The sequence below is a fragment of the Chaetodon auriga genome, chromosome 20 (assembly GCF_051107435.1).
Source record: "Chaetodon auriga isolate fChaAug3 chromosome 20, fChaAug3.hap1, whole genome shotgun sequence".
Taxonomy (NCBI): Eukaryota; Metazoa; Chordata; class Actinopteri; order Chaetodontiformes; family Chaetodontidae; genus Chaetodon; species Chaetodon auriga.
In genome coordinates, this window is record NC_135093.1 from 147234 (window position 1) to 165760 (window position 18527).

Genomic DNA, 18527 nt, shown 5'->3' on the forward strand with positions numbered 1-18527 from the left:
ATACTCTTTTTTGTCTCTTTGTCTCCTGCCGGACTGGACCAGTGGACCTGGTGATGGTTAGTAATGGACAGCTTTGTCCTACAGAGGCTGAATATAGAGAGGTTTGTACATACAGCCTCTCTGTCTCGAGATGAAAATAAAAGTGCAGTACTTCATCTGAGCTCAGGGTGTCACTGTTGGTGTTAAGTATTTTCAGCCTGATGATTTTTTTTATGTATTTATAGTTTTCTACGTGAAGTGAATTTTAAAAACCGAGCAAATGAGATTTGAAGATCACGAATTGAAGCGCTTGTTGATAAAACTTTTATTTTGAAAATGAGAGGGAAATAATTTTGTTACGGCTTTTCTTTTGGTGTACATAAAACGGAAGCAGTGTGTTTAGCGGATCTTGACGCAAGTGTTTGGTTTTCGATGCTACGTGACGCTAAACTGAGACGTCACATCGATCCTCCATACAGTATACGCTGTGCAGTTACTACCTGTGTGTATTAATATCAACATTTGAATGTGGTTATTGTATTTTTATGAAAAGCGTCGATTTAAAAACTCCGGGAATTTTTTTGGTCATCCAGTGTGGCGCTTCACACGGAGAGGTCAAAGGTCGGATGAATCCGGAACATCAACAAAGCAAACAAAGACTGCGGACGTGTAGAAACCGATGAATGATCGCGTGACACCGTCGGCATGTTTTCCCTTTTACCGCCAAGAAACACGCTGGTGGCGGCGGCTCTCAGCCTGGTCCTTAGCCGCTTGTCCTCCTCCTCTCTGTCCGTCCCAGACGTCCCACACATCGCCACTTACTTCGGCACCAAGACCCGGTACGAGGAGGTGAACCCGCACCTGCTGCAGGACGTCCTCTCCGTGAACAAGTCCGTGTTAAAACCTCCGCCCACCGAGCGGTGCACCCCGGTCCACCTGACCGCGGTCATCAGGCACGGCAGCCGTTACCCGACCGTCAAAAACATCCGCAGGATCCAGAAACTGAGCGAGCTGGTCCGCAGAGAAGCGTCCAGAGGCTCCGCGGGCTCCTGGCTGCAGGACATCCAGAGCCGCTGGGAGAACTGGTACACCGAGGACATGGACGGTGAGCAGAGACCACAGGTAGACCACTGAAATAAGACCGAATGATAAAAATTATTCCTGGATAATAAAACTCTGAAGAGTCTTTAGCGGACCTGTGCGAAATGGGACGCGTCCTCAAGCAGTGAACTGAAAGACTAATACTAATAAAGAGTTAATAATCAATAGATATTAACACTGAATAATACGAGCCAGGAAAATACTGAAGTATGGCTCCTTCCCCCCTCTCCTCCTCCTCTCTCTTCCTCTCCTCCTCCTCCTCCTCTTCTCCTCCTCCTCCTCTCTCTCTTCTTCTCATCCTCCTCCTCCTCTCTCCTCTCTCACCCTCTTTTTCTCCTCCTCCCCCTCCTCTCTCTTCTTCTCATCCTCCTCCTCCTCTCTCCTCCTCTCCTACCCTCTTTTTCTCCTCCTCCTCCTGCTCCCCTCTCCTCTCCCTCTCCTCAGGTCAGTTGGTGATGAAGGGCAGGGATGACCTCCGTCAGCTGGCTCAGCGTCTGTCCGCCTTGTTCCCGTCGCTCCTGTCGGAGGAGAACATGAGGAGGATCAGTCTGAGGAGCAGTTCAAAGCATCGCTGTGTGAGCAGCGTGGAGGCCTTTCAGGAGGGTCTGCAGCAGGTGTGGAAGCGCTCAGGTGAGACCACGTCAGTCAATCGATCGATCAATCCGTCAGTCAGTCGAAAGACAATCGATCATGAATGAATCTGTTCGGTCTTTTTTCAAGCTTTGGAGTCATCATCAGTGATGTATTGATCCCAACAATCAATAAGTGATCGATCGCAATCACATTTCATAATAAAATTCCATTAATCAAAATATAATTTAAGGTAGCTCTCAATGAATAACAACGTCAACAACTACAACGTCAACATGTTTCTGTTGTAAATCGTCAACGTAGAGTTTAAAGTCACCTGAATGAAACTCATCTCTGAGCCAATCAGCTGTGAGCTCTTGTTGCGGCGCATTACCGATGTCAGTGTGACATCACAGCGAATCAGGAGCGAATTGGACGCAGTTCTACCCAGCATGCATCATGCTCACCTCTGCCTACCCGTCAAAGGTTACTCCTCCTCTGGAGGCAGCAGAACGGCATTGTGGGAGGTGAGGGAGGAGTAACACCTGTCTCTGTGCAGAGGTGCAGTACCGCCACCAGGTGGACGACGAGCTCATGCGCTTCTTCGAGCGTTGCCGTGGTTACGTGGAGGGCGTGGAGAACAACCGCACAGCCCTGCAGGAGGTGGAGAAGTTCAAACATGGCGAGGAGATGGAGGGAGTGAGGAGGAGGATGGCCGAGAGACTGGGCCTTCCTCATCAGCGCCTGACACCAGGTCAGAAACACAAACACACACACACACACACACCCACAGATACACTCACACACACTCATACACACATACACATTAACACAAACACAGACATACACACACTCACACATACAAACTCACACATACACACACACAAACACACTCACACATACACACACACACTCACATATACACATACTCACACATACACATTCCTCGTCTTCTTAAATTTTTTCTTTCGTTCTCTTTTAATTCTTCTTCCTGTTCATGTTTGATCTGCTCGCCGTGTCTTTTAGTGGACTCGTGGACGTTGTCCACTTACATCTGGTCTTCATGGCAGCGATCTGCTGCATTGGACACGTCACTTTTGGAATGCAGCCAGTGGAATGACTGATGCTCGCCGTCAGCGTGTGAACATGGCATGTGGCACGTGACGTGAGGTGTGATGTGATGTGTGGCGTGGCGTGGCGTGGCGTGTCGTGTGGCGTGGCGTGTCGTGGGATGTGACGTGTGACATGACATGTGCCGTGTGATGTGAAGGAACCTCGAGAACCAGCTGCATCGATGTGCACATTTTAAATGAAGATTGTCCCTCTGTGTCTCCTGTAGATCTGGTCGAAGCAGCATTCTTCTTGTGTTCGTACGAACTGTCAATCAAATCTGTTCACTCTCCGTGGTGCTTCCTGTTTGATGATAACGACGCAAAGGTACAGACACACACATCATGTACACAAATTCACACATGTACACACATCTTACTACAAATACAATGTGTTTGATGTCATTTGTGTGTATCAGAGTACACGTTTGTAGTATTCTAGCTGCCATCTCTGCAGGTGTTGGAGTATAAGTCAGACCTGAAGCAGTACTGGAAGCGCTCTCATGGTCATGTGATCAGCAGTCTGTCCAGCTGTCCTCTCTTCCATCATGTGTTCAGGACGCTGGACCGAGCGGGACGTCCCCGCAGGTCAGTCAGGTTGTCGGCATTCAGTCGGCCTACAAGCAGCAGCGATGTTTCACAGTTATTATGAATATCACTGATAATCAGCGACCGCTGGCGTCCATCAGGTCCACGGAGGCGTCCCCCGAGCCGGCCTCCATCCTGGTGGGTCACGCCGAGACGCTCCTCCCCCTCCTCTCGCTGCTGGGGCTCTACAAGGATGAGACTCCACCCACTTCCAACAACTACCACACGCAGCATGGTATGAAGCTCCGCCTCCACCCAGACGTCCAATCAGAGACAAGAATGTGATGTCAAATCAGACTGTGGGTTCCTAACATGCCATCCAACATGGCTGCTGCAGACGCACAAACGCACTGATTCATTGATGCAGAAACCGAACGTCATGACACATGCTAACATGCTAACAGCGACATAAAGGCTGTTGATGACAGAAAAATTAATTAATGAACCCACGAGGGAGCGAGACCCTCACCTGTTGTAGCTGCTGATATTCTATTTACACACCTGTTTTTTCACCTGTGTTTACATTCAAAGTTAGCTGTTGGCACCTCCTGTTAGCAAATCACTCAGCGAATCACTGCGATCCTGAAGGGAACTTAAAAACGTCACAGATAACGAGGACATTTTGCCTCTCTGGCGCCTCCCTGAGGAGGCTTTAGTCTCTGTCTTCAGACCAGGTCCTGTACCTCTACACGGGTCAGATTTAATTAGTGAGGAGCTCGGACTCGGTGATCTGGACGTTCTGGTCACTTCCTGTCACTTAAAGACTGAACATTAACGGTGTCTCTGTCCCGTCCTGCGCCACAGGTCGAAGTTTCCGGACCAGTCTCATTGTGCCGTACGCCGCCAACCTGCTGTTCGTCCTGTACGACTGCCAGCGAGGCCCGCGGCTGCAGCTGCTCATCAACGAGTCTCCGGTTCGATTCCCGGGGCTGGAGGCGGAGGATGCGCCGCTGTACCGGGACGTCCGGGCCACGTACCGCCACCTGCTGGATGGCTGCGACTTCCACAGCGAGTGTGAGGGAAGACCCGGAGGACGCGGACCAAACACCGAACTCTGAGAAGAAACCGTCTCTCTCCAGACTTCGTCTCCTCAGGACGGGCTGGCGGCAAGTTGTCTCGGCTTCCCGTCTAGCACTTGACGACTCATCGCCGCCACAGGCCTGATTATCGCAGACGTCCAATGAGCGGTGGCGAGATGTGAAACATCAGAGCTTCAGAAAGTTGTTTCATCCATGAGTTTAACGTTTGAGTGTGTGATGAAGACGAGTTTTGATTTCGCGTGTGCAGTTTGAAGAACATAAAAACGATTTTATGGAATCGTTTCATGAATTATTGAAAGTCTTTATTTGAAAGCGTTTTCACGTTTCCTGTCTTAACGGCAGCAGGGTTCCTTTTCATTTTGGGACATTGTTTGAAAAAAACATGTTTTTTTTCATCTTTTCTCGAGAAGCTTTATTAGTAATTTGAAAACCAGGAGAAACGTCACGTTTAGGAGCTTTTAAAGCTCGGCACGATGCAAAATTCTCGCTATCCTCATATTTAAAACCACCTCCTGTTGCATTTGATTTGGGTGAACTGACTCTTTAATCTGCTGTGAACCAGACTCAGTGAAGAAAACGACTGTTTTTACTTCATTCTGACTTGATTCTCTTCAGGATTAAAGCTGCTTTATCTTTTTCATTTATTCTGTTTTTATGATCATTTTCGGTTCTTGTTGATTTGGGGTTCAGCGGCTCTCTGCAGTTCCTCTAATGTCCACCAGATGCTGCTGTCAATCAAACTCTGTATTGAAGTGAATGTAAAAAGCTCCAACTTCTCTCTTTTACTTCAGCTTTCAGCAGATTCTCTGAGCTCCTTCACACTCAGTGAAGAAGAGGCGAAGTGCAAATTTAAACTAAATTCAAATCTGAGCCCACAGACTCGTCTTTTTTTAGCTTCTGTCTCATTTCTGTGCACCTTTGAAAGATGAGCCGACGTCTTATTGACTGGAAACGATGAACGGCGCACAGAAGACGAAGTCTCGGCCAACATATATCCGTCACCCAGATATCTGCCGGACACACGCCGGTCGTTGCCCCCAGAGGTTAACTCGTTGGCGGAGATCAGATTTTCACAATAAGAGTCCTGTGAAAAGAGAACGGCTCTGGTTGGACTGCAGAGAACTGATTCTGTTTGGGGTCTTCAGGGTCTTTATTTTTGTACTGTTGTTGATTTCTGTTCATCGGGTTCACGTTTAAAATGGCGGCTCAGCTTTCTGCACTTTCTGAGTCGTTGGTGTTCAGGTCGGCATCGGTTCGCTGACTTCCTGTTAGCGCAGAACGATGGAAGCCAAACGTTTTCTTTGAAAAGCTTTAATAAACGAAGAAGAGCACAAAGTGTTTCCTGTCACTGTTTTTGTGTTACAAATCAAAGTGAATAGACACATCGTCATGACAACATGTTTCATTTGAGATAATTACTATTGTAAAATATATTTGTTAAAATGAAGCTGAACTTTGTTTAAAGACGTTTTGTTGTCGCAGCTCAAACATGATGAATATTAAATGTCTCAGAAACATTAAGACAGACACGTCCCCCTGGACAAATTTATTACATCATCCAGCAGTTATTACATCATAACAGCCAATAAAAACAAACATCGTCCTGCTTTACCAAACAGACAAAGACCAAAGACGGAACAACGAGTTGAATAATCCACGAGTCAAAAATCAAAAATCATTTGGCAAATTTCTGGAACAAAAAAAAAAAAAGTCTGGTTCCAGTTTCTGGAAAGTTTCCTGTGAAAGTTTCTGACTGAAGTAATGATTTTTACTGTCCGTCACAGAAAACAGAGCTGAGTCCAGAGTTCAGACGCAGTCAGAATAAAAACCCTAAAATAATAAAGAACACTTGAAAAAGAGCGTTGAGCTTCAGTCGATGAAGTTTCTTTTTTTATTTTAGTAAAACGCTTCACATCAACTTTCTGCTCGTTTCCCACAAAAAACTGAACTAATCTCAAATCCAGCGCTAATGTTTGGTGACGGCGTTCAAATGGTGTTTGTCCAATGAGCGAATTCTAGTGAACAGCCAATAGAAAGACATTCGGAGGTCAGCAGACAGGAAGGAAACAGACAAACCCAGAAAATCAAGAGTTGCTACTTTATCTCCATCACTTCCTGTTGATTTCAAAATTAATTCCCAGAATGAAATCTGTCATTTGGTAACGAGCTCAAACAAACAAAATGGAGTAAAAAAAACTCAAACAAGACAAAATCTTAATATCTGATCACAGTGTTAGTTATCAGATCAGAGTCGTTCCTACAGTCACAGCAGACTGAGGACAAGCCAGAACATAGGAGTCGAGCTGTGGTACGCAAGGAACATGTGACTCCTGACTCCAGCACAAATCAAACCTGTGTGGATCCAGACTGGTTTCCTGCGACAGTTTGACGTCTCCTGGCCTCCGAACATCTACTAAAAATATGAAAACGGCGTCTTTGATTGGACTAAGACGCCATTTTGTGTTTTTCAGACAGTTTTTCGTCTGTGTGTCGATCGCAGGCCGATAGATCTTCCTCTGGACCTCATGTTCCTCAATAAACAAACACTCAATAAGCACCAGATGTGGATTCATCCACCGCTGAAAATTGTCCCAACAAAAGCACCTTTTTACTATCTGAACGAGCTTGAAGTTCCCAAACCAGCAGAGCTGACGGCGTGCAGCCGGACAACAGAGTCTGTGGTCGCACTTTGACTTAAAACATCAAGTCCAATATTTGTCCAATGATTCGTTTCAGGTCGCAGGTTGGGGAAAAAAAGACGCTGTGAGTTTATTTACAGTGAAACCGAAGCACAGGAAGAAGAGTGACGAAGACTTCTGTCGCCTCACTACACATTTTCACTTCTATCTGTTGGTTGGACGCGGTATTCGCTTCTGCGTGACGCAGGCGAGGACGCAGACAGACGTCAGCGGCGTGATCGGCTGTTTGAAACAGGAAGCAGTGGCACAGATTTAAACATGGAGAGACTTCACGGACACACGAGTCTGGATCAAACCCTCGACTGCAGGCTGGCCTCAGCGCATCATGTGACCCGTGTGTGCGTGTGTGTCTGTGTGCGTGTGTGTCTGTGTGCGTGTGTGTCTGTGTGCGTGTGTGTGTCTGTGTGTCTGTGTGTCTGTGTGCACGCTCAGTCCAGAGCGGCGTGCAGCAGGGCGCCGTGTCCACCCGCTGATTTCGATTTCTTCATCTTACTGATCGCCTTCTGAAGGTCGGACTGATGGATCGGACGGATGAAGTCCTCTGATGGACTGAGAGAGAGAGAGAGAGAGAGACAGACAGACAGACAGAGACAGACAGACAGAGAGACAGACAACAGACAGAGAGAGACAGACAGACAGAGACAGACAGACAGACAGACGGACAGACAGACAGAGAGACAGACAGAGACAGACAGAGAGAGACAGACAGACGGACAGACAGACAGACAGACAGACAAGTCAATTTTTTTACAATTTTTCAATTTTTTTACAATTTCTTTCTTTTATTTTTATTTAAATCCTCTCTTTTGTATATACTGTTTTTGTTTCTAATCTGCATGCACTTCTTATATTAATCTTTACTGATGCTGCTGTATTCTGGAATTTCCCCTCGCGGGACAAATAAAGGAATATTGATTGATTGATTGATTGATTAATCTTTCTGACATTTTGCTTTATTTTATGTTAATGTCTGAAATCTTGAGTTTGATTCTGACTGACGGATGGAGAGAGTTTCTGAAGTGTTTCCAGGACTGATGGAGAGCGCTGTTAAACCGTCTGCAGTGACATCCCGCCTCACGTCCCAGCTCGTCCAGTCAAAGTGTTTGTTTTTACCGCTGAGAGTGTGACAGTAAGCGTCAGCCTTACCGACAGAGATGGACCTTTTTACTAAAGATGTAAGCTGCTTATCAGCTGTTACATCACTTTCATCATCAAAGCCACCAGACTCCATTCACAGAAACAGGAATTTAACATGGTAAAACACACCTGCTTCAAACTGACACACACCAAACAAAACTCATCAGAAGCTTCTCGGTTCAGCTTTCACCTGACTCTGGTTTGGTTGAAATAAACTCTGAATTCAGCCAATCAGGAGAGGAGAGAGACAGAGGGCGGACACCATACAGAAGTACAAACAGACACTTTCCCATCTAAATCTGGAATTACAGTTCGGCTGTTTGCCCGTGGCTGTGTTCTCCATCAATACTGAGGCACAAAGCATCATGGGAAAGCAGGGTCCAGGCTGAAAGTTAACGTGGGGGTCAGACAGACAGATACCTGTCGTTCTGAGTGTGGACGAAGTCTCGGACGCAGAGCAGCGCGGCGTCACGACACATCTCTCTGAGGTCACTTCCTGAGAAACCGTCCGTTTCCTTGGCGATGTCGACGAGGTCAACTGACAGGTCCACCTGTAGAGAGACAGACAGGTGATCAGTTCGATGAATCTACCGAACCGAAGAGTCAACGAGCACCGGAGCAGCAGACCGCAGACAGAGATCAATCTGAACGATCGACCAACCACAGAGGAGACGTCAGACAGTCTCGCCACGTCAACTCACGCTCTCGTTCTCCAGGATGAGTTTGAGGATCTGTTCTCTCTGCCGGTGACTCTGCAGAAACATGGAGAACACACATGACGCAGCTGGACAGGTGTGTGTGTGTGTGTGTGTGTGTGTGTGTGTGTGCATACGGGCTGGTTGATGTGGAACCTGGTGGGCATCCTCCTCAGAATAGCAGAGTCGAGGTCTTGAGGACGATTAGTGGCTCCCATTATGATCACCTGACAGGAAGACGCTGTGTTATTACATCATCATCATCATCACCATCATCATCATTGTTGTCATCTTCGTCGTCGTCCCTCCTCCTTCATGTCTTTCATTCAGACAGTTCAATAAACTATTCTGACTTTCTGTTTCTACGAAGCACTTTGGAACTGTGTTTTGAAAAGTGTTATAAATAAAGTTTATTATTAATCTTTCATGCAGACTAAATACACAAATCTGAAGACAAAGACACACTGATGACTCACACACCGTCTGTGTCTGTGTGTGTCTCTGTACCTGGCAGTGGTGGTCAGTGTCCAGTCCGTCCCACAGACTCATGAACTGGGCCTTCATCATAGCCGTGGCTTCGTGGTCTGAGCTGGATCGACTCCTCAGGAACGAGTCTGTTTCAACATGGAGTCCATTTTTATCTTGTTATCATTACACTAAATTTGAAGCTACGGCCAGCAGATGCTTAGCTTAGCTTAGCTTATTTTAGCTTAGCTTAGCTCAACGACCTCAAACAGCTAGCCTGACTCTCTACCAGTGTTTTTTCCAGGGGTTCAGTTTGATCTGTGGCCCCGAACGGTCTGAAAATCATCAGTTTCTTCATGTTCACTGATTTCTGGACAGGTTTTCTTTTGGTCATTGTCTCAGCACTCAGCTCTCGTTTAATCAGGTCTGCACCTGGCGCTCGTTTCACTGATTAACCCATCAAATCCCTTCCCGATAATCATTTGGTCAAAAACTCAAAAACATCAGAGTGGAAGTCTTAAAATTTTGTTTCTAACACACAGTCCAGAGTTTAGTCCCGCCCACCACTGCTGTCAGCCCCGCTCTGATTGGCAGGTCTGCTGCGTATGTGCGTGCGTGTGTGTGTTAATACTACCTATCTCGTCGACGAAGATGATTGATGGCTGCAGTTTAACAGCCAATGAGAACACAGCAGCAGCCAGTTTCTGGGACTCTCCGTACCATTTGTCCGTCAGCGTGCTCGGCTGTAGGTTGATGAAACGAAACCCCGCCTCCTTGGCTGTTGCCTTGGCGATAAGTGTTTTACCGCAGCCTGGAGGCCCGTACAGCAGCACACCTGTTACCATGACGACACCAGTGAGTAAGGTCAGTGTGCAGTACTGCAGACCGTGTGGCATGTACCCTACCCTCCCTCCTTCCCTCCGTCCTTCCTTCCTTCCTTCCTTCCTTCCTCAGTCACAGCTTTGATTTTTTCCCTCTTTCTTTCTTTCCTTCCTTTGTTCCCTCCTTCCTCCCTCCCTTCCTCCTTCAGTCTCTGCCTTTCTTCTCTTTCCTTCCTTCCTTCTTTCCTCAGTCACTGCTTTGTTTATTTCCACTCTTTCCTTCTTTCCTTCCTTTCTCCCTTCCTTCCTTCCTTCCTCAGTCACTGCTTTGTTTTTTTCCACTCTTTCCTTCCTCCCTTCCTTCCTTCCTTCTTTCCTTCCTTCCTCAGTCACTGCTTTGTTTTTCCCTCCTTCCTTCCTTCATTCTCTGTCTTCATCATCTCTCCTTCCTTACTCTCTTTCTCCCTCTCTTCTGTCATATAATCGTGTCTTTGTCTGACTTCATGTTCTCATCACGTCTCTCTTTACAAACATAATATATCCACAGAGGGAGCAGCTCCTCTCCCTCAGAGTCCTCCATGTTGCACCACCATGTTTCTACAGAAGCCCATTGGGACAAATCAAACTCTGCCTCTAGAGATGGACTTTGTTGTTTTAGCAGCTGTAAACTCACTAAATCGTTCACACTGGACCTTTAGACATTATTCATGAACATTATCAGAGGAAACAGATGAACGTCTGTGACCTTTAGGAGGCTGCAGCAGTCTGGATCCCTGGAACAGGTGTCTCTTCTGAACAGGTAAGATGACCGTCTCCTTTAACTCTGTGATCACCTCATCCAGACCTGCAATGTCCCTCCACGTGATCTGTAAACACAGGTGTGTTATTGACATTGGGCCAAACATCAGGATCATCATCGACACAGAGCTCTCCCTCAGTTGTCAGTAGTTAAGCGGTTTCTAACGAGCAATTCATCAGTTTCACCATCAAAACAGAAGAAATATCTTGGCGGGTCAAGACTTCAGTGATCCATAAATCTGTCGCTAGGAAACATCTGTAGTCCTGTTCAATCAACAGCATCAGCTGTGTAAACAGGAAGTCACTGTAGCATCACGAGCTAGCAGAACTTCCTAAAGTGACAGCGGCAGAGGCTCAAAGCTAAATGTTTGTAAGTGAAGACAGGCTTCAGACAGGCAGAGCACAGTGTGCTGCTCTCTGGACATTTCCCATCATGCCCTGCTGCACCGAGTAGTTAAAGTTTGCTGTCGTGTTACGTTCTGTCAGTGTTTGGAACGTGTGTGTTCAGAACATGGTGGGTTATGCTAACCCCAACCCTTTACGTTGGTCACTCTCATCTTTGTGCTGGTTTGTAGGTTTAACCATTCTGCCGTCTCACTGGCCTGCTGAGACGGTCACTCCCCCATCCTGTCCTTCCAAATTCTCGTCTTCTCTTATGCTCTGTGAAGCACGCCTGATTTGTTTTGGGAAGATGAAACTTAAAGAATTACCTGCATGCTCAGCGGGTCGACCAGGTGAGCTGCGATACTCATTTCATATTCAGACAGCTTCACATTTTTAACCCCGATCTGACGCATTAGCTTCTCTGCCTGGAAGAAAGAAAGTCAAAGTTAGACACTCAAAACTATTTCACTTCAAGGTCCATTAAGTGTTTGTTCTGGAGCTTTCTATCATGTCAGATGATCCTCATCAGCAGAGGAGCTCAGAAAAATGGAAAGTTGAAAATCTACACAACAACTGAGCTTCTGAGATTCAAGAACTGACGACGAAGAAAAGGAAGCTGACAAACTCAAAACAACATGCAAATACTGTCTGTCTCACCTGTTTCTGAGCCTCCACCTTCTGCTTCCTCGTGGGGTCGATGGCGTCCACCATCCACTTGATGGTGAAGTAGGTGACAGCTCCAAATATGGTGAGGCGGAAGAGCAGGCCAATGACCTCGTTCCTGCCCAGAGGACGGGCGATGTTTTCAGCTGGAACCTCCCTCAACACCATTGTCAGGGTCGGAGAGGATGGCAGATTCAGACGAGCTGCAGGTCAACAACAACCACACCTTAAAGAGGAGTCCCTCAGTTAGACTGAACAGACTCCAAATCAGATGTCTGGGACACTCAATGAAGAGAGAAAATTAAATACAGTGAGATTTTACTCATATGAAATAATAATGTATTGAAGGAATAATCAATTAACAAATAACTCAATAAAATGTTTAGTCCTACAGCTCAGGCAGTCTCAGACTTTGATTTTATGTTTCAGTTTCAGTTTTAGTGAAGACACATAGAGAAGTAAGAACTACAAATGTTCACACCTTCCTTGTAATAAGTGTTGTTGGTGTTTTGGAGGACTGGCAGGCAGTTCCTAATCAGACATTTAAGATCTCCACAAAAGCTCTTACAGTTTTCACAAGAAGCAAAGCAATGCTAAATTGTCAGTTTTTTAAACTGAGTCTGGTCTCCACAACGTAGACCTCTGTGGCTGAGACAGGAGTTGATTTATACTAAGCACAGTTTGGAGTAAGGACCGTGGTTATGTTCAGGTCTTGGACTGTCAATGATACAAATAACGTATTTTGAATAGGAGCCGGATTGAAATGAGACTCGTGGTGAATAGTTTCAGACCTTCGTGCTTGCTGTGACTGCTACGTCTTTTTGACACGAAGTGAAGAGATGTCAAAATTGTTATATTTTGGAAGGGAGTCTGGCTGACGTTCCATTTAGTGACATTACGACACACACCGAGTTTGTCACAGGAACGTAAAACTCTTTTCTTCCCGCAGCCAGTTTTAAGTGGAGACTCCGGGACCCCCTGCTGGACCTCTGGAAGTCCTCGAACCACCGTCTGGGACCCTCTGATGTCGCATCATAATACCGAAAGGACTCGTTGCTAACGTTAGCATTAGCTTGACCTTCTCCGCTCTCCGGCTCTAACTTTAAAGAGCGCCTCCTCACCGGACAAACTGACGGATATCACCATCGGTAACACAGTGAAGCACCGACAGCTCCCTTAAACTGTGACAGGCAAACAACAGAAAGTCTCCATTAATCCGGTGAACGTGACCGGCTCTTACCTGTGGTAGTCACGTCAGTCAGCACTTCCTCGGTTTGTTCTTCTGTGGTACCGGAGACTTTGGGGCTGTCTTCTTCTGCGTTTCATTTAATTACAGCCACGTAAGACTCACTACAGCCACCTCAAGTGCTGGAGTGTAGACTAGAACGTTACTGATGACTAATTAAAAAAATTTGGTTCATGAAAACGGACCAATGAGGGTCTTTGTTTTATCCTGAAATTTGCCGACTACACTTCCTGTTGATAAAAAAAAAAAAAAAAAAAAATAATAATAATAATAATAATAATAATAAGAAGAAGAAGAAGAAGAAGAAGAAGAAGAAGAAGTAGAAGAAGAAGAAGAAGAAACATTTAGACAAACGACTCATTAATGTCTCAACATTAACTCGGGAACATGTCTTCACAAAAACATCCAACAGAAAGCACAAATCAGTAAATCAATAAATCAAGGAAATTGTGTCAGTGTAGCCTCCTGTTTGATATAATCAATGAGTAACAAGAATAAAGTTTTTAAATGTGTGTATGTGGATTGACGTATGCTGGCATTGTTATAATTAAATTAATGAGATACATGTCTTGTATCATGTCTTGTATCTTATCTTTTCCTTTCCAAGACTGTTGAGCGCACAGTCTTTAATCAAGTCTCTGAATTCCTTTCTGAGAACAACCTGCATGATCCCAGCCAATCCAGTTTCAAAGACAGACACTCTACAGAGACTGCGCTCTTATCTGTAGTGGAAACACTACGATCAGCTAGGGATACTGGACACGCCTCTGTTCCACGACTGCTTGACCTATCGGCTGCCTTTGACACGGTTAACCACCAAATCCTCCTCTCCACACTCGCTGAGCTCAGCTTCTCAGGATCTGCTCTCCACTGGTTTGAGTCCTCCCTCTCAGGGAGATCCTTTGCAGTGTCTTGGAGGGGAGAAGTGTCCAAATCCCACTGCTTGTCCACAGGGGTACCTCAAGGGTCGGTGCTTGGATCCCCTTCTCTTCTCAATATACACCACCGCACTTGGTGCAGTTATCCGCTCACATGGCCTCTCATACCATTCATATGCTGACGATACCCAGCTGCTCCTTTTGTTCCCGCCAAATGACCCCACGGTCTTGGCTCGGATATCGGCATGGATGAAGGAGCAACGCCTTCAGCTTAACCTGAGCTCCTTGCCATCCGGCCGGTCCCTCTGTACAACAACAGATCCGTATCCAGCTCGACTCAGCTCTGCTCACTCCTGTAAAATCTGCCAGAAACTTGGGTGTCATAATTGATGACCAGCTAACTTTCAAAGAGCATGCAGCCTCTATCGCTCGGTCGTGCCGATTCGCCCTGTACATCATCAGGAGGATCAGACTCTACCTGTCGGAGCATGCAACACAACTCCTAGTACAAGCGCTGGTACTATCACGCCTCGACTACTGTAATTCCTTACTGGCAGAGCTCCCAACATGCTCCTTAAAACCCTTGCAGACGATCCAGAATGCGGTGGCTCGCCTGGTCTTTAACCAGCCCAAAGAGCACCTGTCACTCTGCTGTTCACAGGCCTGGGCGATAAAACGATAACGATATGTCTTGCGATAGAAACGTAATCAATATCAATAAAAGATGCATTCGATAAAACATTCGATATTTTTTTTTCTTCGTCGTAAGAAACCAGAAGTTGCGAAGCAAGGTTGGTTGCATGAACAAAGGCACTCGCTCTCTGGTAACCTAGCAACGTAGGGAGTAATTACTGATAACTGGGAGTGACACGCTAACAGCCAATCATGTAACAGTATCTATTCGGTTGCGCCATTGCGTTGTCTCGTGTTTGATTCTTCGCGAGGAGCGAGATGAGAAATAGAAAGTGAGCGCTGCAGCGAGCGAAGAAATTGTCAATAAAACAGGGAAAGTCAGCTCGCCAGTATGGCAGTTTTTTGGATTTTGTAAGTCGGACCGTAGTCAGACCAATGTGGTCTGTAAAGTATACAAGACCGTCGTCCCCACAAGACCGTTTAATACCACAAACTGTTTAACCACCTTAGCCGCGCTCACCTGTCAGAGCGCAGCGTATTCGCCAACATCCTACAGCATCTGCTACCGCAGCACCACCGCACAAGCAGCAGACCGCCATGCAGAGGTGCTCTGCTTCAGCGCCTTATGACAAATCTATTTGTTGACTTCAGCTCAGCTTTTAACACCGTCATCCCAGACAAGCTGGCGCTGAAGCTACACGCGGTGGGTCTGCCTGCGTCACTGTGCCACTGGATTGGAGACTTTCTCACCAACAGGCCTCAGGTGATGAGAATAGGGAACACAACATCATCCCCTCTGGTCCTCAGCACGGGCACGCCACAGGGTTGTGTGCTCAGCCCAGCCCTCTTCACCCTGTTCACACATGACTGTGCTGCCATCCACCCCACGAACACAGTCGTGAAGTTCGCGGACGACACTACAGTAGTGGGTCTCATCTCAGACAACAACGAGACCCACTACAGAGAGGAGATTCACCAGCTCACCCAGTGGTGTTCAGCCAACAACCTGGTTCTGAACACAGGGAAGACCAAGGAGGTCATTGTGGACTTTAGGAGGTCCAGGAAGACAGATCACGCCCCCCTCCTCATGGATGGAGAAGTGGTGGAGCGTGTGGACAACATCAAGTTCCTGGGCCTCCACATCACATCTGACCTCTCCTGGTCTATGAACACCTCCCGCCTGGTGAAGAAGGCACAACAAAGGCTTTTCTTCCTCAGGAAACTGAAACGGGCTGGACTTTCCTCTCGGCTGCTCGTGAACTTTTACAGGGCCACGATCGAGAGTATCCTCTGCCTCAGTGTGACAGTGTGGTACGGCAGCTGCACGGCACAGGAGAGGAAACAACTGGCACGGGTGGTAAAAACTGCACAAGGCATCGTGGGCTGCCTCCTTCCTGACCTGGACTCTATATATGCAGGCCGGGTCAAGAAGAGGGCAAGATCCATCGCCACGGACCCCAGCCACCCGGGCCACAGACTGTTTGTACCGCTTCCATCAGGAAAGCGGTACAGGACTATACGAACAACCACCAACAGACTGAGGGACAGCTTCTTCCCCAGAGCTGTCAGAGCCATCACCCCCTGCAGCACCTCACACACACCTCACCACCCCGCAGCAACACCCACACACTCCCCCCCCCCCCCCCCCCGCAGTCACACACGCACATCTACACACACACACACACACCCCCCCCCCCCCACTGCCAAATACACATTCCCCCCCACATAGCCACACACAGTCACTCCCACCAATTGGAGGGAGAGACTGTGAGAACACTTCTTTTGCACACTCGCACCTCTGTGTACTTAACATTTAAGTATACACACTACCATTGCATTTTATGTATATTTACCATTGCATTTATGTATGTATATTGTATATACGTTTTAAATGCTGACTTTTTATGTCCTTTGAGTTTATCTTATTTGTGAATTTATGTTATCTGTGAGTTTATTTTATCTAGATGTGTTTCACCTTATTTTATCTTATTTTATTATCTTTTCTTTTTCACACGGGGGTTGCAACGAAAATTTCATTGCCATGCTCAATGACAATAAAAGCAATCTTGAATCTTGAATCTTGAATCTTGAAATCATCTAAAAGGCACAAAGACATAATGGAGGCAGTGGCATCATATAGATAAAGACGTGCTCCGCTGAGCACTGTGGAGAAGACAGCTTATAAAAATCTCTTACACGTGCTTGACCTCAATGTTACACCTGACCGAAAGTACTTTTCAAAGACTGCCATTTGTTTTCTATGTTACGGATGTAAAGTCGACCTCAGTTTATTTGAATTTCTCCTATGTTTATAAGACACTGCACATATTTGAAAACACTTTATTCACCAGAAGATGAATCAGCTTGTGAACGTCCTGTCACTAAACCTGCAGAAAAAAGTTCTCAGGTTTCTCTCTGTTTACATTTTTACACTTTGCACTATTTTGAAGAATCGGGGGGAGATATTCCCCTTTATTTGTCACACACATGCACATGCGGAACACTGCACACGAGGTGAAATTTGTCCTCCGCCTTTAACCCATCCTGGTCGTCCCTCCTCCGCGGCAGACCAGGAGCGGTGGGCAGCCAGACCGGCTCCCAGGGACCCATCTTTGGCGTCACCATTGGTCAGGTGGTGATCTTCTTGCATGTTTTTAGTGGGGGTATATTTTTATGGAGGATACCCCAGGTGAACACGGGGAGAACATGCCAACTCCACATCGAAGGCATGGTGGAGGACACCAGGGACTTCGAACCCGGGACCTTCTTGCTGTGAGGCGACAGTGTTGCCACCGTGCCACCTTTTGTTACACTTTGTTAAGCATTTGTTACGTATTCTTTATTTTTGCCCCTTAAAGTTAAGATATAATTGTTGAGTGTTCATTGTGACCTTAGACTTTTATTTACATTTATTATGTGAGTGTCTTCCATGGTTCTGTTGACATTTCCTTTCCTTTCTGCCTTGATAGCTGAGGGGATTATAATCAGAGGAAGTTTAAATTTAAAATAAAAATGTTTCAATTTAATGTATCTATCCTGGTCCTTATTTTAAATACATCATAAAAAAATATCAATAATTATCGATATCAACCGATATAAAAAACTTATATTGTGATACAGTTTTCAGCCATATCGCCCAGCCTGTTATGGTTTGTGGACGTCGTGCAAGAAAAAAGAGAATAAGGTGTGAACCCAAAAGTGCAGACTAGACAAAAGAAGCTGAGCAAAAATGGTTCAAAAGCGATTTATTAAACAAAAGAAGGCAACCAAAACTCCACCAGTTCAAAAACCAAAACCAAAAGCGATACTAGAAAAAACCACTAACTAACAACCAACGGGGAAACTAAGACCAGACCAAGAATACTCACAGTAGTCACAGGGAACAACGAAAACCACACATCAGGTGATGATCCCACAAAGACAAAAGAAACACACAGACTTAAATAGAGGGGGGAACTAAACAGACACAGGTGGACCCAATCAACCTAACAAAGGTGGGAAACATACAGGAAGTAAAGAACCTAAGACACACAAGGGAAGGCTACCAAAGTAAAACAGGAACAAGGCTACCAAAATAAAACAGGATCCTAACCCAGCCCTAGCTGTTCATATCCCTCCACTGGCTCCCAGTTGCTGCCTGTATGAAGTATAAGTCCTTGATGCTTGCATACAAAATTGCCACAAAAACTGCTCAGACCTACCTGAACTCCCTCATTCAGGT

At 46.2% G+C, this 18527-nt stretch overlaps 2 protein-coding genes across 3 annotated transcripts; one reads left to right on the top strand and one right to left on the bottom strand.

Annotated features, from left to right (window-relative positions):
• The first annotated feature begins 371 nt into the window (after positions 1–371).
• On the top strand, positions 372–5725 carry minpp1b (multiple inositol-polyphosphate phosphatase 1b). The gene is made up of 7 exons (XM_076759755.1): positions 372–1084; positions 1525–1710; positions 2210–2404; positions 2990–3087; positions 3217–3347; positions 3449–3582; positions 4152–5725. Exons 1-7 carry the CDS (start codon positions 685–687, stop codon positions 4403–4405), a joined length of 1398 nt encoding a protein of 465 aa, XP_076615870.1. The 5' UTR covers positions 372–684; the 3' UTR covers positions 4406–5725.
• A 179-nt stretch (positions 5726–5904) lies between these two features.
• atad1b (ATPase family AAA domain containing 1b) lies at positions 5905–18527 on the bottom strand. 2 transcript variants are annotated; one of them, XM_076759757.1, is made up of 10 exons: positions 18508–18527; positions 12044–12252; positions 11713–11811; positions 10950–11070; positions 10018–10218; positions 9426–9532; positions 9056–9145; positions 8925–8975; positions 8644–8774; positions 5905–7635 (listed from the first exon to the last, which is right to left on the bottom strand). In XM_076759757.1, the coding sequence occupies exons 2-10, from the start codon at positions 12215–12217 to the stop codon at positions 7515–7517; spliced, it is 1095 nt and encodes a 364-aa protein (XP_076615872.1). In that variant the 5' UTR covers positions 12218–12252; positions 18508–18527; the 3' UTR covers positions 5905–7514. The 2 variants fall into 2 exon arrangements, with proteins under 2 accessions (XP_076615872.1, XP_076615871.1); XM_076759756.1 differs by lacking the exon at positions 18508–18527 and adding an exon at positions 13290–13344.